Here is a 24,727-nt window from a genome sequence, read left to right on the forward strand (position 1 = left end):
AAATTCATTCACGTTTATAATCATGCAGTGCCCTGTTTAATCTTCCAGAAATACAGGACAATTGTATCTGCTATGAGCTACTTCAAAATGGTTTAATGCAGCCTGTTTGTTTTGGGTTTAGGTAAAACTGGCAAGTTCTTGGGAGAGATCAGAGAGAATCAAAATGTTTTCATCATTAGTATAGTCCAATAAATTGCTCGAGCGTGCCTCAGGACCAAAAGAAGATAGTTTTAGTCAACACAAAACTAACTTTGAAAAGTTATGTCCTGTCTCTGCATTATTCTGGGGATGCTTATAAACTGAAATTGAAGCTGCTGAGGCTTTGGTGGTATCTGCAAGCTGTGCGTGCATCCATGGTTTATGAGGAAAGTTACCACAGTCAGTATTTGTCTACTGCAGTAAGTGTGGCTAACATTTTGGTTTATGCAGCCTCCAGCTGCACATCCAGAGATTTCAGTCAAGACAACATTCTCCATCAACAGATAAGCACAAAGAAAAAAGTGTCAAAGGTTATTGGACATCAGGTGTCAACTTCCCAGTATTAACGCCAAGGGAGATTTGCTAAATCCCTTCTCTGAAACATCACTGAAGAGCCACAGAGTCCTTCCCACGGACAATACTGATGCTGTGCTTCTCAGGAGAGGACATCTCCTGTATAAAGATAAGCTACTTCTCAAGATCTCCATGTTAATAGACCAACAGCATCAGCGTTATGAGGCACACTCTGAACAAGTTACAAATTCAAAACCAGACTGCCATAAACCCTTGCTCCTGAAGTTAGGCAAGGTACACTCCAGCCACACGCACCGAGCCCCTCAAAGCCCTCCGCTCTGGCAGAGCCCAAGACCGGCTGTCCTGTTGCCACAAGAACCGTACGAGAAGCAATAAAACCCATAGTCTCTCCAACATCCACCAGAAGAGGAGATAAGATGGTTCCTGCAAGGCAGTTCACAAAGCTGTCCTCAAACCAGGTATCTGCTTTTCCACTTCGAAAAAAATCTCACATTTCACATTAAGCTGGCTGAATACTGATTATATTCCCGATTTCAGAATGAAAGAGGAAGGCACTGTCCCTCTGAAAATTTCACAATTGGTTCAGGAAGAAGGGAACACCCAAAACATTTATTGGTAGCCAAGACCAGTTCGCTTTTCTCATCTTCTTTGACAGCAACCTAAGCACGGAAACAGATTTGTGTTTGATGGAAATTGAAGATGGAAAACACTCTTATCAAGTCAACTGAAAAACTACAGTAATTTTATTTTCCAGAGTCAAAGCAAAGAATGGCAGTGACTTCTCCATTAACAAAAGTTCTAGACATTTCTGATAATCATAGAATCATAGAATTATTAAGGTTGGAAAAGACCCTTAAGATCATCGAGTCCAACCGTTAACCTAGCACTGCCAAGTCCACCACTAAACCATGTCCTCAAGCACCAAGTCTACAATTAGTATGCGCCAGTCTCAGTGGGAGGTAGACATTTACAGTCAGCCAGGCTAAGATCAACTGATGTACTAAAGAACATACTTTAAAAAAAAAAAAAAATAAAAAAAAATTCCTGGTGTAACTACCCTCCTCTCAAAAGCTGAATTTGTGAGCAGCAAGTAGTGAAACCTGTTAAGTAGCTAATCAGCTAAAAACGGTTCACCCAGCACTAGTAAAGCACTAATATTAGACAAAAAGCAGGCTGAGCAGCTTGTCCTGGACACAAACAAGTCATTTGCTGGAAAGGACAGCGGTATGCAAGTTTCCAGCACTCACTTTTGTGCAATATGCTGATTATAAAAAATACAGCATCTAAGCCAGAAAAATAATCTTGACATATAATTTATATGGATGCTGTGGAAAAAGCCTGGAACACCACACAGGAGATGGAAAAATCTGTTGCTACACTAACAATGGTAGCAAGAGTGCTTTTTTTTTTTCCTACTCTTGTAAGACTATGGAATTGTGACTTTCTATAAAGAGCACTCACATGCAGTAACTGACAGGTTAATATTAAATCCACTCCACCACTACGTTCAATTGCTTTTCCCTGGTTACCTGTTTAGCTAATAAAGCAGCGTGCAAATTTTGTAGTGTTTCTTTCCTTGCATTAGACCCACCCTCCCAAAAGACTTACAAAGCAACTGAAAAAGCAGAAAAAGTTTGAAGAGAAAAAAACCCCAAGAGTTACGTTTACAAAATTCTATTCACTGCTCAGGTTCCTCAAAGCATCAGCAAGACAAAAAGAGCCAAACAGAGACTGGGAAAGGAGGGCTCATGCTTTCAAGGACACACACTCCTTCGGCATAACAAACATCATCAGCTTTTTCTGGCTATAAAATACAGTTAAAACTGTTTGGAACCTTATCGACACTGCTGGGAGGACAAGTGTACCTAAACCACTTTATGAAACGGCACACATACGGACCATTCGAGAGATCAGATGCTAAAAACAAAACAAACCACAGCCCCCAAATGAAAACCTGTCGTCACAGAGCAGAGAGTCTTGCTGCCTTTGGCTTTGGCCTGTCTTTTTTAGGAACTCATTTTCACCTCAAATGGGTTTGCTGAGGTTTACTTGGACTCTGGGTACAGTGTCTCCTACATTTTTAAACTTTTGTTGTGTCAATCCCAATAAGTACTTCAAAAAGAAAATTCTGCCCAAGGTTGGAGTTAACTGTACCAAAACCTCATTTTCTTTCCGGTTTTATTTTAATAGCAGCTTACCAAGAACAACTGGCAGAACTCTGCCTTGGGAAGAATGAAATTGCGCTACCCAAGAACTAACCTAACACCTATCAACCTGCAGCAGGTCCTGCAAAGAGACCATGCATGAAAGCTTAAATGAGGAATCTCTGGGATGAGAAGAAATCATAAAAATGAGTGTATTTTGCCAGGTCAGATTTGAATATTTGCAGATGGCTTGCAATACCTACTTGTTCAATATCAAAAAGAAAGTAGTGCCTTCTGTAAAAGCTTCAAATCAAAAAGTTAAATTACAAAAATTATCAAATATTGCAGTTATTAATTTTAACACAGAAGTTATTATGACTTCCCTGATCTCCTCCTTTCCCATCTTCACCCAGAAACCCTCATACAACCAACGCTTCCTAACGTGGTTAGCTATACGTGAAGTGTCAGGTCTTTCATTTTATTGAAATTTGAGTTCATTGCATTAGCTCACAGTAAATATGTCAAATCTTTGCTCTGAACTCAGACTGCTCAAGTCGCCGCACTGAAGGAGTTAGTGGTCTTTGTTAGTTCATGGCACATACAGAACCCAGAGACACCAAAATCAATCTTTATCAGCCTTTTGCAAAATTGTTATTTACTGAATTTGACTCAGTTAATACTTACCTTTATAAACAAACCAGAACCCAGAGATTTAATAAGACCTTGAAATCAGCATTGGACCACTGGAAGTGCAACACAGTAACAATGATAGTAAATTCCAGTATTAATTTATACATACTTTAATTGCTATTTTAATGATACAATAAATCTACTGAAGCTTTTAAAGATTTTTTTTTTATTATGGTTTTATATATTTATATAAAACCACCAAAGCACTTTAAAGAATCATGCTTTCTTGTGTGATACATAAAACTAGTTTCATACTGTGCTTCTGAAAGTCTATCGTGCTGTTTTTCAAGTTATTTTACAGATGGCACATTTAAAAAAAAAAAAAAAACAACAAAAAAAAAACAACGGAAGCATGAATTTCTAGTGACTGCAATGCAACATGGCATCCAAAACAAGATGGTTCATTACAACTAAGTTAAAGTGTGAGTGCATCATGTAATAAACAATAGCAGTTTGGTCATTTTAATCTTGTTTACAACAAAACTAACATTTGTGCTTCACGACCTAAAATCCCATGATATAAACATAAGTTCTGTGCTGTAAAAATCCCAACAAATTACTGTCCGAAAAGAAAAACATATCTAAAACAGGAGACCAACTTTAAATTGACTCACTTCCCTCAAGAATTGCTATATTTAAGACTAATATGACATACAAGACACAATAAGGCACAATGGGTGGTACAAACGAATGAATACAGTTGTCCATGAAACTTCTCTTCCACAAATACTAAAATATGTACCGCTCAAGATAAATTTTCTCTTAAAAATGAAATACATCATTTTGTTATGAAAGTCCTATACAAAAATTTAAAATTTACACCATCTGAGCTGCCAAAAAAATAAAAAAGTGTATCAATTTTCCACAAAACTATATTTCTCACCAGCACATCCAGCCACTGGGAAAAAGATATCCCAGCACTCTGGAAAAGAAAAGCATTATTTCCCCTGTGTTTAAGACAAAAATATTGTATTCTGCATACAGTAGTGTATTATACTTAAAAAAGCCTAGCACTATTAAAATTACAATATTGATTTGGAAATTATTAGTTCACTGCCTGGATGAAATAAGGCACTTTCTTCCAGTGGGCAGCACTTTTCACATATATGGAGATGATGAATCAGGTTCTGGTTAAAAACAAAAAGGGGCTCAGTGAGGTCCCAGAAGACGACAGGAACATTGCAACAGCAGGGGAAGACACAGGAGGTAAAACCTGGAGATGAAACTCTACACAGAAGTGGTCACTCTGTCAATGGCATTATTGACCTCGTTTTTGTTTGAATCCAGTCCTTTAGCAGCATTCATATCATTCCGTAAATTCTCCACTGTCTTTTTCATGTTCTTTAATTCTCCAGGGTGTGGAGTGGCTCGCCTTAGAAGTGTTCTCTAAAAATAAACAGCGCAATAAGTGGTTTTGCCTTTGTCTCTTTGAAAAACAACATACACTTTCAAGGCTTTAGTATTCACATACCAAGTATTAGGTATCGATTTTTTTTTTTCCCCCCCTTTTCCTTTTCGAACTATGATGCTCTATGTTGAACATTATTTTCATAGCTGCTTGTTTATGAAGACAGTGAAAGAGGTTTTAAGAACTGTCTAGGAGCAAATTTTTTCCTCTCTTGACCTACTAATCAGAAAGCCCCTCAAGTGAAGTGCAATTACAAGTTATGAAGTGAAGATTCTTTCATAAATATAGTTGGAAATTTTTTTTGTTTTCCCCCCAAAACCATCCAAGTGATTTAAGATCACATTTCAAACAAAAAAAAATTCAGCTGGTTTTGAAAGAATCCCACACGATCTCTTTACAGTATCAAATACATGTTTGCGTGGAGCCCTGTATGCCTTCCAGCCCCACCACGCAGTTTGGTTCTCTTGTCAATTGAGAACAAATATCTTGAAAGGAAGAAGAGGGAGCACTTCTCTCCCATCTTAGACACAAGAACGTCTAACGTCATTGTGCTGAAACTTTTACAAGGAAAACAAAATTTACAAAAAACCCAGTTAGCATCCAGATTAGAGACCAACAGAACACCAAGAATAATTGCACAAATATGTATCAGTATAATACACATACACATGCAATTACTGTTCAGTGGTATACATGTAAACTGTGCAGATTACAGTGGAACTGATGACCCATAAACGGGTGAACTGGTCAAGACTGTTTTGGAAATCCGCCCTTCCTCCTCCCCATTAGGATCATAAGCTTCTTTTTCCCCTAAAAAGTTTCTTGCCTCAAGTCAGCCTGTAATACCATGACTGAAAGTAGCTATCATTAACACCTGAGCCTTCATTATTGTAAGGACACTCTTGGGTTGGCACAGCTGTTAAGCATCATTCTGAATTCCCTCATCAGTCTACAAACCACACTTGTCATTTAGTTTCTGCTCCTTTGGATTAAGGAACCACCTTACTTGAAAACTTAAATGTTCATTTCCCCACTAACTAAGAATTTTTATAGTCACTTTTTAAAGTAAGAGCATGTTTCTAGTGTGCTACAGTCCAGACAGTGCCCTGAAGTATCTCAAGCTGAGCTCTAACGAGGACCACCAGCAAGTTTTTAGAGCATCAGAGAAGCATGCTGAAAATCTGATTGAAGCAGTCTTAATCTTTACAAAGAGTTTTAATTGTTAATGAAAGTTAGTAAAGCTAAAGATCACGTTGCATTTTGATCTTCAGGACATGCAGAGCCCAACTTAATGGAGAGGTCTTATAAGTACAGTGACAGATGTTCCCACATCCTTTGCTTAAGTGGGAAACTAATGAGCAAGATTCTTGCTGTTTATAGACACTATGGTTGTTTCAAGGCAAATGGTGGCAGGAAAAAAAAAAAAAAAAAGAAGAAATAAAGAGAGAGATAGAGAGAAAGAAAGAGATTGAAAATAGAAATTAGAGAGACAAACAATGGCAAACTTAATGGAGACACGTGCCAGAGTGCTGGAATCCTAAATTAGACCCTATATACTTTCAGGCAGTAAAGCTTCACAGATGCAGAGAAAGATCCTATCTTGTTTCTGGAAAGAAAACATCCTGAGCAGACACAGGAAAACAAAGCAAAACAAAGACTGTCCTGCATCAGAACATAAAAGTTATAATCAAAGCAGAAAAAAAAAGGGGGGGGCATTTTAAGTCAATATGAAAAGTTTTGGCAGTCAACATGAACACTTTCTGCTATAAACATACGCAAAAAGCATGCAGTCACAGCTGAAATATTCACAGGAAGAGAGGTCAGATACTTTTTACACTTTTGCATTAAAGTCACAGCGTCTGCAGGTATCCAAAAGCTTGGAAAACATACCATTTCATTATCCTCTTCATCTTTTTCATCTTCTAAGAAGCGAATTGCACTGACTCTATTCACTGCCCGCTCATTCCATGTTTCATCTGACATTTCATTTACCAAACTCTCCAGTGCACCACATCGTGGTAGGTTATCTGTTAGAACAGCAAAACATAACTAAAGATTCACAGCAAGTCTAAAACATCAACATGCTATATTGTTCATAACTGCAATATCCAACCAATCACTCATCCATGATTTAGAATTGGCTATTTCTATTTTTTTAATAGAAAACAGAACTGCCATTAATTTTCTGTTATCAAGCACACACAATAAATAGTTTCTGTAAAAATGAGAAATTTCTGTACTTGGACTGTTTCAGGTTTGTGGCAGTTTTAGAGTACTGATTATATAATTTAATGTATTTGCCACTATACATGCTTTTCTTCTGGATCATGGCTGCCATCTGACATTAGCTAGTTCCCTAAATGGCACTTCATAACACGGGATCATTGCTCTTACTGACCTCATCCTTTTAGTATTGCTAGGCATACACATCCAACAACCTTAATTCCAAGCCTTCTATCCCTGAAGCCCTGAGATTCATCTGTAGAGGAGGAAATCTACTTTCTCGTAGTGAGGCCTTTAGAGAAAGTCAGTCTACCTCGGTTACTCTTCTTGAGTTAGCTTGCTCTTCTCTAAATCTAAAGGGGTTAATTCGTTTACTTATTTTAACTCAATGCAATTTGTACTCTTAAAATCCAGAAGCTGACATAAACCAGAGCCATTTCTACACTTCTACTGCTTTAATGGTTTCTATTTGCTCCAGCTGCATAGTATTGAAAGAGTGGAATTAATCTAGGTAAGTTTGGGTATCTACAATACATATATCTACAGCTGAGCTTTTCTCCTCAGGCCCCCTTTGTACTCCATGGAGAAGAATCCACTCAGTTTCTGTTAAAAGGCTATTCTTGAATAGGATAAATTACTCTCCAGTGATTACAGCAACAGTTTAAATATTAACTCAGATGAATCCCCTTGAATGTTCACACATTGCTATAAAAGCTTGAGGACAAAAAACATCCAGAAGTTATTGGAGCAGCAACCCAGCCAAGAGTGAAAAAGAGTTTATGGTTCCACCTGACCCACAGGCAAGTTTCAGCAAAAAAGGCAAAAGCAACTTATACTGCAATTCTACACTTGTTGAAGAATATAATAAAGTTACTGTACAGCAGCTTTGCTTGAAAGAATATTAGCTTGCTAAAAAGTAAAATGTCTACTGCTTATTACTAGCTATGCAATTATTTTTCTGGTAAATAGAGTGTAGTTGGAAAGCCTCCGATTTTCACTACATATACATGTATTTAAGATGTATAATCAATGCACACAAATATGGACACCACTACTTGGCCCACTGGCAAGCCTCAGAATAATGATATGACTAAGCCTTCTTCTTCCAGGTCTGTATTTTATTTATTGTAGCTAGTGTCATTGTATTTTCACTAACACTCACAACCATGTTTTTCAAGTCTTTTGAAAACTAGTATGATTACCAAAAAAACCAAAACAAACCAAAAGTTTAAATGTGAAAATTCAACCAGAACTTTGCTACTTTGGTCATTAGAGCTTATGCACGTTTTACAAACCTTTATGGAACAGACAACACAGTAAACAAAGAAGAAGTACTTCTACATATAATGAAAAGCTGACTCTAGGCGCTTACCTTGGCAACCAGGCTCAGAAGGCATTTGAGGAAGTAATACACATGTTAGAATCTTTTCTCCTGTTTCAGGGTCTGTGTCAGTCTGAAACGTCAGCAAAGGTTGGGACTGGTTATCAGACAACCATAAAGCCTTCAGCTTTAAAGTAGTCAGTGAGAGGGGAAGATACATCAGCCTAGTTCAAAAAACAAAAGTAAAAAAAGTCAGGGCAATCTCTAGGAGATTTAATAGATGGTCATGAAGTCAACTCATAACTATATATCCCTGAGTTGGAATAAACAGGATTGAGATTAATGCCTCTAATAGAAGGCATTGCAGTAGTCATCAACTCCAACTACTCCATTCTTTTAAAAAGAATCTGCAGCTTAACTTTATACCATAATTCTCCGTAGCTGTGAATAACAGATAACAATGCTGAGCTTTTTCTGTTGCAGTAAAATGCCCTGGAAGGCAGACAGCTGCTTCTGCTCTGGAGCCTTATAGATATTTTTGTTCTGGCAGTTGTGTATATAAGTGCCTACGAGACAATTACATTGCATAGATGAGATACCATTTGATTTTCCTCTTCTTTTTTTTTTTTTTCTCCATTTAACTTCCTACTAAGCAACTGAACTAATTTGCTGGTTTATGCTTCAATCCACTCTTTGCATTTTGATGTCTGAAGCATATCAACTAAGATTCACAAGAAGCCACAAGGTCAAAGTGGCATTATTTGTTACTTGCACTGTATCTCTAAGACAAGACACTCAATATTAATGTTACTTGACAATAAGGCTGGTAGTTTCAGCTGAAGCTCTACCAAATTGCCTAGATCCTCAGTTTTAATTCAGAAATACACAAATCCAGAGGTTTTTTTAAAATCCTATCTTTTCCTCAGGGTCAAAGCAATCCAGAAAACATACTCCTGGCAACACACAATTTATGCTACTATGGGCCAAGGCGGAAGACTACTTAAACAATTTCAACGGTAACGCTAACACAAAAGTTATAACTGTTTTTTTGTTACTTCATTCTTAGACGTAATAGCTTTTGTTGTTAGAAAGAATTAAGTAAATCCAGCAAAAGAATCTGACAATACAAAAATCTCTTACCTGTTTCCAGCAACATCCAGGACATGAAGTTCAGTGGCTTGTGAAATTTCAGAGGGAATTCGAGATAATCTGTTGTCACGTACAGAAAAGACATTAAGACTGCAGCACCCCCCAATCTATATTAGAGAAGAGAGGAAAAAAAAAAAAGTCTGGTTTTGTTGCAGTACGATAGTATAAACAAAGGCATGCAGTACGGGTCACGTAATGTGTCATAGCGCATTCAAGTTACGATGCCTGCCAGAGATTTCACCCAGAGGTACAGACTGCAAACAAGTGTTAGCTGAAAAGAAGCCTGACCTGAAGCAAGTCTGTTGCAGCAGTTTCTTGAACAGCTCTATCTGCGAATAACATATATCTTTACAAATAGGTTAGGTTCTACCTACCTTTTAGAGCCTTCCAAGCCAGGAAGAGATCAGTAATCACATGGATGTCACTTTGTGGACAATCCTCACAAAAAATACTAGCTTTAACTTTCAACTTTTTCTAGCTCTGTGTTTTACATATTAATTCTTTCTTTTCTTATGGTAACTTTACATACAAGCAAGTGCAATGGGGCTTTAGGCAAGGCAAAATGTTAAATAAACCAAAATCAACTCCCAACATTTATTGAGTCTGCAAAGAATAATGAAGAGTTCACAAAAAGTAGAAGACTTTGAGTAACATCTTTGATGCCCTGTTTTATTAGAAGCACCTAATTTCAAGATGATTCCCATAAGAACTGGCCAATTTAATCTAATATCCTCTGTCTCTATCAATTTATCCAAACATAAGCATCTGCATTCCCAAGCTAATTGTCGGGTGCAAAAGATGGTATTTTTCAGTTTTACCCTTAAAATATCTATATTTTGCATCAAAGGTACGTGTTTTCAGAAAAATAAACCCTCTATACATTTGATTAAAAAAAACCAAACACATTCCACCTTTTTGTTCCAGATGGCAATTATTACTCCTATAAACACCGAGATCATTAGTTTTAGCAACTTGAAAGCTGTTTCAAGTAACTCTCTGTTCCTATTCACAAAGGAAACTTACCTTTGCTTGCTTATCATACAGAGCTTTGTTTTGTTTGCCAGTTCCGAAACTCATCATGAGAAGGGGAAAAAAAAATTTCTTTCTTCTCTTACCCCAAGTATTAGAGGCAAAATATCACAATGCCTTTTGAAGCTTTCAAGCTAAGTAGACTTAGAACCTAACTATAGACAGCAAGCCTACTGAAAGATCTTAGTTCAAAAATTAGAAGTCTTCTATAGTCACACACATGTAAGAAGGTTCTTCTGTCACAACATAGCCAATATGTCACTACACCTTGGTTAGGAGTCCCCAAATCTGAGCTGAAATTATTTATGTGTTCTAGTTAACTGTCAGTTCTGTCTTTGCAAAATCAACAATTCAGTCCGGACCCAAGTTTGAGATTACAGACAAATACCACAAAAGCTTTTCCACTAGTCAAAGTAAAAATCATGTCCGTTTAACCTACACTATTTATCAAGGAAAAAGCTATTTTTAAAAGGATGCAACTGTGACTTAGAAAATAAAACAAGCAAATGGAGCTTTTATACCCCACTCACCTTCCTTTGTACCATAAATACATTTTAATGGAAGAAAGTAGACATCAGCTGCTCAAGGCTTCTGATTCACAAGCTATTTACAGTGCAAAGTTATAGCACAACATTCTCTTGACAAAACAAAATCTTGGATGGTTTCCCTCAAATCACTGCACTCTAAGATGCAGCTATTTCACAAGAGTATCAGCTTGCCCGGCCCAGCGTGTGCACTAGAAGCGACAACCTTGTTAGCCATTTTAGCTCGTGAATCAAAGCCCTTAGAAACCAGCACTCAAATCGTGAGCAAACATTTCTTAGTGCAATAATTCTGCTATTAACTTTAAAGCGTGTATAGATTCTTAAATAATGTGCCTTGACACATTCACAGAATACAGTACCATATAGAAAAAAAAAAAAAAAGGAAAAAAATATATACACAGACTAAGTATCTAATTGGTGTATCTAACATGAGCAGCTGTGAAAAGCAAGAGATACAATTAGTGAATGTTGATGAGCTGGAAAGTGATGCCCTAACTGTACACGAAGTGTTCGCTTTTCCATGAATGAAGTTTGCATTATTCAGTCTTGGAGCATGGAGATCCAAACAGTTTAGCCAAACAAACAAAGTAAAGCCATGCAGCCCTGATGAGACCAAAACTTCTGTACTTTTGACAATGGAAAAATGCAGCAGTGGAACCGGACGGCCTGAGTCATCATGCATTTAAAGCAGTTTAATGAAAGGCAACAGTAGAACTGTAGACTGAATAATACTTACAGGGTTATCAATTTACCTGACCCATAATTTTCCAAGCGGCTAACAATTAAGAAAATACAAGAGATGTTCAATTTATTTTTCTTTATCCATACTGGACAAGAGCATGCCAACAAATGGAGACAGAACATACATTCTTCTACTGCCAAAGAGGGTTAGAACTCCTAAGTTATTTTAACTTCAGTTATTTTAACTGTGCTCTATCAATCAATAGGTAATTTTTCAAAGGTTTTGTTTCATTCAGAGGTAGTGAAGACTTTTTTTTTTTAATAGGGTAGCGGGGGAGGTAACAGGCAGATACTGAATTTTTTCTATGAAACCGTTGTTATAAAATGCAGGCAGCATCTAACAAGCAGCATCGGGTGAGATATCACAGAGAAAAAAAGACAAGTTGACAGTTAAAAAAAAAAAAACAAACTAAAATCTTTGTCATTTCAAAAAAACATCACACCCATCCAGCAGTACAGAAAGACATCAAGTCCAATGTTTGAAAACCTAAACACGAAGTGGTACCACCGAGGCGAAGTGCACACACTAAATGGCATGCTGAAAGGAAAACAGCATTGTGACCACCATGAAGTAATACGGTATCAGAACGTTGCTGGTTTGGCTGAGAGTCATTAACTGACAAAGAGCCATGCTTTCCAAGAGTTTGATCACATGCTCACAAGAGACGTTTTGCCAAACCACCGCATAGGCACCAAGTACACAGTTGAGACCACAAGCCCATTTAACAGTTAGGCACACAGTTCATTTTGAGCACAGACTTCAATTAATGGGGACAAGCACGTGCTTAGTTCTAGGCACATGAGTAACTGTTCCAAAGACTGGAGGCTTAAAGAAGTCATCACGTTCTTCTGTAGTGAGCCAGACATCAGGAAAAGGTCTCAAATGAGTTGTGCATGTCTAAGTCATACTCCTGAGAATTATTTCATTCTAGCAAATTTAATTTAAGAAGTTGTTCACTTGTCTCCACCCACCATCTCCAAAGAACAGTCAGCCCAGATAAAAAACAAAAGAAAACTGCAAAAATAAAATGTGCACGTCAGTCAGGCGGAAAATGATCATTACTATGAAGTGCTAATTTTGAGATCACCGATTTTACAGTAAAGTCTAAGCAAAACTGCTTATTTGCACTCAGGTGGACTTGCTTCAGAGGATGAGCCCCACTAGGACCTCTCTGGGTTCCATACAAAACTCTACCCTTATGGAGGATTTTTTTCCTCTTCTGTCTCAGTCTGAGGCTCATCTTTCTAACAGCTTCCTTGTTCTGGAAAAGCAGCAGGACTTGGGCATACATAGTGAGGATGTCAACTTGGCTGCTAAAACTCCCCTCTACGTTCTGATCATGACCAGCATTCACCACTTCAGCCTCCTGCTTTTTTGACATCCACATACCCACTGCCAGTCCATCTTAACAGTCCTCCAGAACTGTAAGTCTTACCACATCACTTCTCTGCTGATGTTTCTGATAACTCCTCTTTTCTACCGCAGACAGACTGTTGTTTTGACACCTACACCAGTTGCATATTTTTGATCACCTGACTTTTACTGAGCTTCTCTGTTACAATAACCTGGTGGTTGCTATTTCATTTTTCTCGCTATTGACACCTTTGCAGCTTTCTGGAGGTAAACCCAAGAAGAGTACAGATTCATCCCTCTCTTCCCATTTAGATCCCTCCCACTTGCTTCCTCCCTTGAGCCCAGCCATCAGTTACAGTCATCCATCACCACAGACCAAATTTCACTGATTATGATGGCGCATTCTCACATTGTTGATGCTCTAAAGCCAAAACGCTAATTAAAGGTAGGAAACTTAGAAGACCTTCAAGTCACGTTAGCTGAATAACACCTTTTGATCTCAGCATCTGTTAACTGCTCAAAAGCCATGAATCAATTCTGCTGTCCTTTACCAGTTAGCATCTTTCACACAGGTAAAAGCAATTGTATTGGGCTTGCATGCCAAAGTTTTGGTAGTGCGGGGGGCTACAGGGGTAGCTTCTGCGAGAAGCTGTTAGAAGCTTCCCCTATGTCCAACAGAGCCTATGCCAGCCAGCTCCAAGACAGACCTGCTGCTGGCCAAGGCTGAACCCATCAGCAATGGTGGTCGCACCTCTGGGATAACATATTTAAGAAGGGGGAAAAAAACTGCAGCAACAAACAGCAACAGAGAGAGGAGTGGGAATATGTGAGAGAAACAATCCTGCAGACACCAAGGTCAGTGAAGAAGGAGGGGGAGGAGGTGCCCCAGGCACCGGAGCAGAGATTCCCCTGCAGCCCATGGTGAAGACCATGGTGAGGCAGGCTGTCCCCCTGCAGCCCATGGAGGTTAACAGTGGAGCAGATATCCACCTGCAGCCCATGGAGAACCCCATGCCAAAGCAGGTGGGTGCCTGAAGGAGGCTCTGACTCCATGGGAAGCCTGAGCTGGAGCAGGCTCCTGGCAGGACCTGTGGACCCATGGAGAGAGGACCCCACGCTGGAGCAAGTTTGCTGGCAGGAGTTGTGACCCCGCGGGGGACCCACGCTGGAGCAGTCTGTTCCTGAAGGACTGCACCCCATGGAAGGGACCCACGCTGGAGCAGGGGAAAAGTGTGAGGAGTCCTCCCCCTGAGGAGGAAGGAGCGGCAGAGACAACGTGTGATGAACAGACCACAACCCCCATTCCCTGTCCCCCTGCACCTCTGTATGGGAGGAGGAGGTGGAGAATTCAGGAGTGAAGTTGAGGCCGGGAAGAAGGGAGGGGTAGCAGACGTTTTTTTAAGATTTAGTTTTTATTTCTCATTACCCTACTCTGATTTGATTGTTAATAAATTGAACTAATTTCCCCAAGTCGAGTCTGTTTTGGCTGTGATGGTAATTGGTGAGTGATCTCTCCCTGTCCTTATCTCGACCCACAAGCCTTTCATTATATTTTCTCTCCCCTGTCCAGCTGAGGAAGGGGAGTGATAGAGTGGCTTTGGTGGGCACCTGGCATCCAGCCAGGGTCAACCCACCACAGCAATGCAAAAAAACATGACATTATGACAAATACTACAATGATTATTCTTTAGCATGTGACTAAAGTCCAATGACACATCTCTTTTATTCAACTCTCAGCACATCCGTCAGCATCAAGAACTCTCACTAGGCCTATACAACTCAGATAAATATACTGGGAATTTAAACACCGTTCCTATTCTGTTGTAAAATCTTTTGCCGAGTGTCATAACCAAAATTTCGTTTGGATTCAAAGTAAATAAAGTCAGAATTTTCCCTAGCCCCAGATAAACTAGATTAATTCTTTAATTGCAAGCATAGAATACATTTAGAGGTGGAAGAAACTGCCCAATTCACTATTATTAGCTATTAGTCAGTTATTATTAACTTTAAATTGGCTAGGAAAATCTTCTGCATACTCACTTCAACACCCCCTGCACCACTGGTGAATATAGTATGGGAGGAGCACAGCAATATTGCTTCTCTGCCCTCCTACTCAAGACAAGTTCTCCTACATTTTTCCTTAGTGCCTTTTTTCCCTTTGAGACACACAAACACATACTTTTACACAAATGAGGGAAGGGACAGAATATCGGAAGTTAAAACGAGGAACAACAAAGTGGCCCCAACTTGTTTTTTAAAAAAAAAAAAAAAAAAAAAAAAAGAAAGAGAGAGAGAGAGAGAAGAAAAATGTAAAAAATACAGTTATTGCCAAAAAAGACCCCTGCCGTTTTACCTACTGTAGTAATAATTCTCAGCCACAATATACCTCAGAGCCAGGAAGGACACATTACCAGATCTCTGCAGGTTGTAGAGACTCATTAACAAAAGCACATGAACTGGAAAACATTCCAAGGAGGTTATTTATGCAAGTGCCAAAATCAACACACCAGTTTCACCAGCGTTCCAGTGCCAGGGTGGGATTTCAATACCAAAGAGTCACCAGGCAGGTCTTTCAAGTTTAAGGGGAAAAACAGTTGTAGCTATGAACAGGTTTAGACATTCTCAGTTCTTGCTGAAGTTTGTTTCGTCACTCAATTCAGTGAGAAAGGGATCGAGCCGCAAGATGAGATACTGAAGATTAAATCAGTCAGTGACTCAAGTCTTGGTCAGACATTCAGCTGTTCCACGTTTTACCTTATATATCGGCACCAGATACAGAAGAACCTTTGAACCAGGAAACTCTGAAGGAGTATTTGCATACAAGCTCCTCAATAATCCCAAGTCAAGAAATCTTACACCAAAAGGTAGAGACTGGTTTTACAAGTGTGCATTGAAACAATCTGGCAATGTAATTGTTTGACAGGCTGACCCAAAATCCAATCCTAGTAAACTGCTAACAAAAAAAAAAAAAAAAAAAAAAAAAAAAAAACCACAAAAAACACCAAACCCAAACGACAACCCCAAACAAACTGCAAATCCACCAAAAATACCCCCACACCACCACAAAAAGGCTAGAACTCATAGATTATCTCACTAGGTTATATTACAGCAGGCACATAATTTCTGCCATCATGTCTATGAAAGCTCTCTTTGCCACAGGAATAATTCTGGAGGGAAGGACAGAGACACCAGCAAGTAGATATGATGTTTTTTACATGTACTCTTCTCCTTAGTACGGTCCCATTTTTTCTGTACACATTACCAGACTGTGTCTTTGTCCCTCTCCAACAGAAACCAGTAAAGGCCTGTCCCACACCCATTTCTTATAAGAATGAAGACCACAAATGCACAGCTGTTCTAGCACTCTGTAAGGCAGAGAAAGAACAAGAGAAAGTAGGAAGGAAAAGAGGGAAGGGAAAAGAGAGGAAGATATCGAGCAAGAATATCTGCAGTGCACACTGTACTTCCGCATCTGACTGCTTCTGTGAAGGGGGAACCAGTGTACAAGCAGTAATACTGACTGATGTGCAAAGGTCCGAGACCCCAATCTTTGCCATACTATCTCAGGAGACATCTTAAGCAACACACAGCAAGGAGGGGTGCTGAAAATTACTGCTGTCAGAAGCTCGTGCCTGGCTTTGAATATTAATTAGTCAGTTTGAGATGAAAATAAATGGAAAAGATGGTATGCTTTCTCACTGTCTAGCAGAACCTTCCAATAGACAGAAAAAGGGTTACACATTTTTCAGTTTTCCTTAAGTATTCCACCAATGTGTTTTCTATTTTTTTTTCCAAGTCAGTAATGATGAAAAAGAAAATGGAAATTGAACATTTTACCAAGACACCAAATCGTCCCTTCCTGCCATCCAAAGGGAAACTCAGAATTGGGATCTTTGCCATTATCAGCACCCCTGAAGCTGCTCCTGTGGATGCTTTGTGTAATGGCAAACAGTACTTGTTACACCTGTGCACTCTGTTTACACAGAGCATTTTCTTTTAGAGCTATGAAATGTGACTCTTCACTGAATTCCTCTGAATTTTAACGAGAAAAGTTGTACTACAGAAATGTTCACGTTTGGTTTAAAGCAAAAAGCTACTGGTTAAGGAAAATACTACACAAAGAAAATGCAGCTCCAGGAACACAAGCAGAGAGCAGTACTTTTTTTTCTGTTTTCGAAACTAGCATTTCAGCATTGTTAGAAAGCAATCTAAAGACTTTGAGGGAAAAGTGTTTTATTGCACAGCCTAAGCACAAGGAATTGAAACTGAAACCTGAAAAACTGAAACTGAAAAGTCTCGTTAGCTTGACGGTAGGTTCTGCAATACATACTTATTCACAGTATTTTTGAGATAAACCATCAGTTGGTTTTGCTTTCTATTTGTTACCATTACCAGCTTGGAATTCAAATCCACCGATCTAGAGGGTGGAGGAGAACTGACTTCCTTTAAAAATAAAAAAGAAAGGATTTTAAATATCCACAGAGCAAAACATACTTTAAAGAAACATTCTGGAAATCTTACGTTAAACATAATTTCAAAGTGTTTGCTCTAATGAGAAAGATACATAGCTGTGGAGATGTTTACAGAAAAAAAAAAAAAAAATCTATTTCAAAGAAGTGGATGCCAAGGATGTCTGCTTCCTCTGTTTCTCTGCCAAGCTTCCTGGGAACCACCCTCTCCCATCTTTATCTCCTAGACTTTCTGCAACTCCCCAGCTCACCTCATTCCAGATACCACCTTCCATTTCCTCATCACCCACCTTCTCCAAACACAGACGCATCCCTGACTTTAACCCACCCCTTCTGCAGGTGTCCCCTCCCGTCTCTCTCACGTGCACTATGTTCTCCGCACACATTCTTGTTCTTCACTTCACCCTTGGATATCCCCAACTCCTTCACCAACTGGGCAACACTTTCCACATCTGAAACCCATTTCTGCTTACAAGTCTCCAGTTTCTTGTTCAGTATTCATCCCTTTATTGTTCTGCACCAAGCCCTTGACTCTGTTATTCCCCAAAAACAGACAATCTCCATAGTCACCCTGCTTTACCTGCTTCTGAAGCTGGGCCTTCTCCTCTCACCCGCTCTTGTCCCTGCTCCTTCCAAGCCACACTGCTCACCCCCTCATGCACTGTGTCCAATACATCAACTTAATTAACTAAGAAAAGTGCTTATACACTACATAAGCTATTAATGGCCAATCTGGAAATGAAGTTTATCAGTAAAACCTTACAGGCTATAACAAACTCAGAGCAATTCTGCTTAAAGGTGGACTAGACACAGAATTGTATGAGTCTCAAGTACAGATAGTTTAGGACACCTGTGTAATGTATTAAATTAAGTTCTTTGTAAAGACATGGGAAGTTTTCTGCTGAATGAGCACATGATCAAAATTGCCATCACATCCCAACCCAGAAACACGGTCCTGCCTCTTGCTAGCATTTATGCAACCCGTCTGGGTACGCCCTCTGCAATTCTCTGTTCAGAACCAGCAGCACCTCAGCAGAGGAGACACTGTCCTGCTAAGGAGCTGCAGTACTCACATCTTCTCTTCCCTCTCTCACCTTCCCCCCCATCAAACATACACTTATAAGCCAATCTGTAAAGGAGCAATAAGGGCTACCATGAAGCCCCGATTGGGTGACCGACCTATGGCAGCTCAGACCTGGACCACTGGAATTGTTGCTGCCAGTGCCACAGCAGCATCCTCTGCTCAATCCCTCCTCTTCAGACCATCGGCTCTTCCCCACCTCCCGGTTCCCAGCCACTTTGCTTCCTCCTCAAACTTCCTCCTCGAGCTGTCCAAGCTCTGTAAGTAAGCGGGCCCGAGCAGAAGTGTGTGCTCACCAGCCAGAGCTGACCCTCCTCTCAATTCCCATCCATCGGCTCCCACCTGAGTACATACCCCTTCTGCTCCTGAAGTGACTGAAAGTAGTGAACAAAAGCTACGACCTCAGAGCCACATGTTAGAAACAGATAGGAAAATTAAGGGGGAGAATTACTTGTAAAAAAATTACAGAGAAACAGTAGGGCAAACAGAACCAAGTCGCAGTCCCATGCTCCAATCACAGTACGCTGCTTCCCCCAGTCTCTTTCCAGAATTTACTGCTGAACTAAACTTGTAAGGCCTTCGTTATATTTAGTTTCACAACAGAAATTCTAGCCTCATTTCATTCCATATACTGTTACAATAGACAAGAAGTCCTAGTGATCATAGCTGTAAGATCTGAGGTATCAATGATCTTGGTCACATCAGGTCCTCATATTTATAGGCAAAAGTAGTCCCAAGATCTCCAAAACCAAAAAGACTGTCAAAACAGTCTCTGAATCATTTTTCAGAATATGAAACCTTCTCTTTGCTATTGCTCGCAAGAGTGTAAGGTGAGGAAGACTCCAGCAGTATTTTTAAAGTACCTGCAGAAGAGGCATATTGATGTTTAAATGCATTCACTCTACCAGAACTCCCAGTCTTCAAGTAGTGCTGGACCTGACACCCACACTGGGAATTAGTAGGTACAAGCTAATTAGATCCAAGCCTTCTTGTTCAACTGCAAAGACATTTTGTACTTCCAAGCCACCAAATCACCACAGCTGCTGTTCAGATTTACGCTGTTCAGATGTAATGGACAAGTTTCTGGTTGTGATCGGTTTGGGAAGAATACCCAGTAGATCAAAGCTGCCTGCTACTTCTTGTAGGCATTTGAAATCAAGAGTTTTCTGTTTGTATAATCACATCTGTGAGAGTTAATTGCACAAAACTTACCTCTTTGGGCAGAGATGTTAATTTGTTTCTATCGGCATTCAAATTGTTCAGCTTCTTTAGTTTTCCAATGCTCTTCGGCAATGACTGTGCCAACAAAAATAAAACAATATGCAAACAGAATTTGTAAATTCACAGAGTCAGAACAAAACTTATCCCACTTTAAAAATGAATTAATAGACTGATCCATTTTTAAAACTGCAGTGTAGTTAACCCTCATTACTACCAGGCCTTCCAAAGGAGACCAAAGGTTTTACCTTGCAGAAGAAATGTCCAGGAATGTCAGTTTCTAATACAAATTCAGTCATAAGTTATCTCTGCACTAAGATGATAGATGCACAACAGCTGTGTCCAGAAGCATGTACGCAAAATGTCCATATTACCTAACTTTAGGCTCCCTAAATAGCTAATTAAGAGGCAAGCTTCTAACTTAAGTGCTATAAACTGACCTCCGGAGAGGCATCTTTCCAACAGGCTTAAGCTCCTAACTCAACCAAGCACCAACCTAACTTAAGAAATGCTCAAACCTAGATTTTTTTATAAACATTTCTACTCTCCAAGTGTCAGTGTCCTGTGACACAGCGGTTTCAAAATAACGGAACGAAATACCTAATGGAAGGAAGTCTGAGATTTTATTTTAATTGACCACATATCATACTTAATACCCGGCTGGAGCAGATCAGCAGAGCAAGGAACAGTACAACAGCAGCTCTGCAGTGCTTAGGGCTTCTATTCAGTTCCAGCAAGTCTGATCCAGATAAGGCACAGCAAAAATTGGCAACGATACAACGTGGCACAAACTCCACATTATAAACACAACAAAGTAAATGACACCTGCACTCCAGGTGCTTCAATTCCCTTACTGATCATGGAAGATTCAAGAGTGAATATGTAATTGCTTAAGCCTTTGGAAGGGAGGATTGTTACTACACACAACTTGATCTTCAGCATTCATTTAAAAGGTTAGAAATAAGATGCATTTAAAGGAAACTCGCTACTTAACAGCGGTAATGGTGAGTAACCTTATGAGCTAAGTGATTCAGCCATTTGAGCAGTCAGGACCATGCTTACCTGCAGTTGGTTTTCTGTTAGAACTAGTTCAGTAAGGTTTTCGCAGTCTCCAATTGAATCCGTTAGTTGAATAAGTTTGTTCTGATCAACCTTCAAAATGGAGAGCCTCCTCAATTTTCCTGGACAGAAAAAACCAACACGTTTGTTTAGCTTAGTATCCTCTGATACCTGCTTTAATTACAGAAAATCATTCTGCTGCAAAACTTTTAGAAATCCTCTAACACAATGACCTTTTTTTTCCAGGTAAAAAAAAAAAAAAAAAGAATTCAAGCAGTGCTTCACTTGGCACTCGCACTATTTTTGCAAGTTTATAACATTACTGAATTCATATTCAATATAAATATTCATATATATTTAAGCATATCAAATTGTATTACAGTTGCAATCTGAACGGTACCCCATGTCAATGTCAAGGACATGTCTATCCAAAGGCCTATAAACAGGAGAAAATTATCTATTTTTTCCTCAATTATACAATGTTTATTCATAAGTAGTGTTCAGAAGATCACCTATGCCTACTCAGCCAGAGTAAGAAAGGCTTGCACTGAAGTGACAGCCCAAACTCAAACATGACCAAGGTATCTTTGTCCTAATATAGAACCCAGTTAGTCAGACATGACACCCAAGTTCATTTTTCAGAACAGAAATCAAACTCCTTTGAAGGTCTTCTCCCCAGGAAGGACAAAATACTATTTCAGAGCAGAAAGCTCACCTTGTTCTTTCTTGTATAAGGAAGAATTTTTTTACAGTGAGGGTGGTGAAACACTGGAACAGGTTGCCCAGCGAGGTGGTAGATGCCCCATCCTTGGAAACATTCAAGGTCAGGTGGGATGGGGCTCTGAGCAACCTGATCTAGTTGAAGATGTCCCTGCTCATTGCAAGGGGGTTGGACTAGATGACCTTTAAAGGTCCCTTCCAACCCAAACTATTCTATGATTCTGCTGCTTTGTATCAGAACGATCTCTGGTGCAAAGCAGAGCTGACCCAGGCAGAGCCCAAGACAGAGAATTTGGGAGACATCACTAGCTGCTGACACTTCCATGCCCATCCCCACAATGTCCAAAATAGCTGTAATAGGCTGGCACATCAAATTCCCTGACGATGCTAAATCATGAAGAGATGGTTGATATACACGGTAAGACAGCAACCTAAACAGAAACCCGAGGGTCAGCAAGGAGAAGTGCAGAGATCTGCACCTGGGCAGAATAACCCTGTGCACCAGTACAGGCTGGCAAGTGACGGGTTGTGCAAGAGCCCTGCTAGAAAGGACCTGGGGCTTATGGTGGGCACGAGGCTGAACACGAACAAGCAGTGCGCTCTCGCCATGGCTGGACTATGTTAGGAGAATTAAGGCCAGCAGATGAATGGAAGTTACTATATCCCATCTACTTGGCCACTATACCTGTAAAATCATGCTCAGTTTCATGCCCTGTCCTGCCTTCCCGCCCCCCGACTCCCCAGTTCAAGCGAGATGCTGATGAAGATTCAGTGCAAAGCCATCAAGATGACCAGGGCACATGTGAGCTGAGGCTGAGAGAGCTGGCTTTGTTGACTCCAGCAAAGAAGCAGCCAAGGAGGCATCTAGGAACAGCCCACAACTACTTGAAGGGTAGTTACAGAGATGACAGAGCCAAACTCTTCCCTGCAGTGGCAGGTGAGAGAGCAGTGGCCGCAAACTGAAGGATGGGAGGTCCCAGCTGGACCTCTGGAGAAGCTTCCTCACTGGGAGGTGGTGCAGCACTGACACAGGGTGCCCAGGGGTGCTGGAGCCGCCTCCATTAGGGCCTTTAGAGACTTGGTGAGACATGGCCACAGCTGACCTGACCTACTGGTGTTGGTGAGAGCCCTGCTTCAAGGGCTCTACAGATCCACCAATCCAACCAACAATTCGGTGATCAGCTGAGCTCCTCCCAGTAGCTTCCACAGAGACCAGCGAGGTTCACTTCACCTACAATACCAGATTTTCTCCATTTTGCATAGTAAGTACCAATATTACACAAAAGGAATAAGTACTGTGGTCCTACCCAATTTTCCAAACACAAGTAAGCTATTATATTCACATAAGTAGAAAAATGTGTTTGTTTTTTTTTTTTTTTCTCTTTGTAACAGAATTACATTCAGAAAATGTTACAAAATGCACATGCAAACTAGGCCTGGCCTGAAATGGCCTGGCCCTTTGCAATCGTCTTCCCTAAGAAAGGATCTCCAGTTAACAGGATTCTCAAGAAGCAGCAGCTCCTCTTGTTCACCAGCTGGTGTTAGAGACGAGCTCCCCTCTGGCAGGCTGCAGGGGCTGTACCCTTTCAGAAGGTACAGCTCCATTTCTGATGTACAACTGTACTGGCCAGCTCAGGTCATCAGAGAGCACTGCTATAACTCTCTACCAAACACAAACTAGCCAACTGTAGGACCCACAGTAGTCACCCCACTCCCCCAGGTTTAACTTCTAGAAAAACATTTCTCTTTTCTTAGGCTCATATAGCATATGTAGGGAGGGCGAAGGTCTGCCCATTCTTTTCCACATTCCTGGTTAAACCACATTCCTAAGTCCTCCTTCCCCTAAACCTTTATTTTTGAACAAAAAAAAAAATGCTGGCAAGGAAAAGGCACACTTCTGCAATGTGAAACTCTCCAGAAAAACAGCTGATGAGTAGTAGAGAAACAATGCCTTGCTGACTACTTGTCACAACTACTGCAAGGGTAAAAACATTTACCTTAAAATGGCACTGGTAATGCTTCAGAAAACATTCCTCAGTTATTAAACCTGTTTTAAGGGGTCAGACACAGAAAGGCTGTAGTTTGGATCCTCAAGGGTGAGGATCAAGTAATGGGCTGAAGCTGGAACAGCCTTCCACTGGGTTCAATATAGCATTAATCACATTGTCTAATTGAAGATAATTACACATCCCCACTAAAAAGGATGTATTTTTTGTAGTGATACTGTCAGTCAGTCTTATCAAGTGACCTACAGCATGTTACAAACTAGAATTTTACAATGTTAAAGAGTTATGATGGTGACGTGGACACAGTAGGAACAGAGAGGATATATTAACTTTTATTTTGTTCGGGTAGGTATCAAGGGAAGACCAAAAAAGGATTACAAGGTAGTCATTATGCAGACAATTAAAATGAGAAATTAATAGAGCTATGCATTTCATACTAAGAAGAAAAAAAAAAAAAAAAGCTGAGACAAGCTCATCTCTTGCACAAAAAGACTTCAAAAGACTTGACAACAAATGACTTCCAATTTACGGTGGATTAAATGGTTCTGCGCGATAGCATTCACCTTGTACTTACCAATGCCATCAGGTAAGACCTGAAGTAAATTCTGAGAAACAAGCAAGTCTGTTAAAGAAGTCAGACCACTAATTTCTTCAGGAAGGCATTCCAATTTATTTTCAGAAACATCCAGACAAAGCAGGTTTTTCAGGTTTCCTACTTCCTGCGATACAAGACAAAAAATTTAAGTCATGCCCAAACACGTAACAAAGCAATTTGAAAAATTTACCATCGCAATGAAATTCCAGAAAGAACAACAATTCTCTCCATGACCTCTAAATTGGCCATTCGTTGTATGACCTCTAAATGCAGAAAAAAGTAAATAATTACATCTTACATATAATAAACCAACCATGTGATTCCATCAGAGTTTCTTATTCTAACTATTAAGACTGGCTTCCGCAGTCAGACAAGGTATGCTGAGCACACCCAGCCAAGCACCAGCCAAAACTGGAGTGTTCCTCAAGTAAAGACTGCAAAGTTGTTTTTTCAGAACTACAG

The 24,727-nt window shown here is 39.9% G+C and overlaps 1 protein-coding gene across 1 annotated transcript in view; it reads right to left on the reverse strand.

Annotated features, from left to right (window-relative positions):
• Positions 1–4,574: 4,574 nt before the first annotated feature.
• LRRC1 (leucine rich repeat containing 1) overlaps positions 4,575–24,727 on the reverse strand; it is a gene marked incomplete at both ends in the record, with an annotated part of 73,697 nt that continues 53,544 nt past the window's right edge. The window contains 7 exons of the mRNA XM_082305984.1: positions 4,575–4,733; positions 6,646–6,782; positions 8,351–8,523; positions 9,440–9,555; positions 19,880–19,963; positions 20,948–21,066; positions 24,245–24,389. Coding sequence (XP_082162110.1) covers positions 4,575–4,733; positions 6,646–6,782; positions 8,351–8,523; positions 9,440–9,555; positions 19,880–19,963; positions 20,948–21,066; positions 24,245–24,389 — 933 coding nt within the window. The remainder of the gene's footprint in view (positions 4,734–6,645; positions 6,783–8,350; positions 8,524–9,439; positions 9,556–19,879; positions 19,964–20,947; positions 21,067–24,244; positions 24,390–24,727) is intronic.

The sequence above is a fragment of the Platalea leucorodia genome, assembly GCF_965183815.1.
Source record: "Platalea leucorodia genome assembly, chromosome: 3".
NCBI lineage: Eukaryota > Metazoa > Chordata > Aves > Pelecaniformes > Threskiornithidae > Platalea > Platalea leucorodia.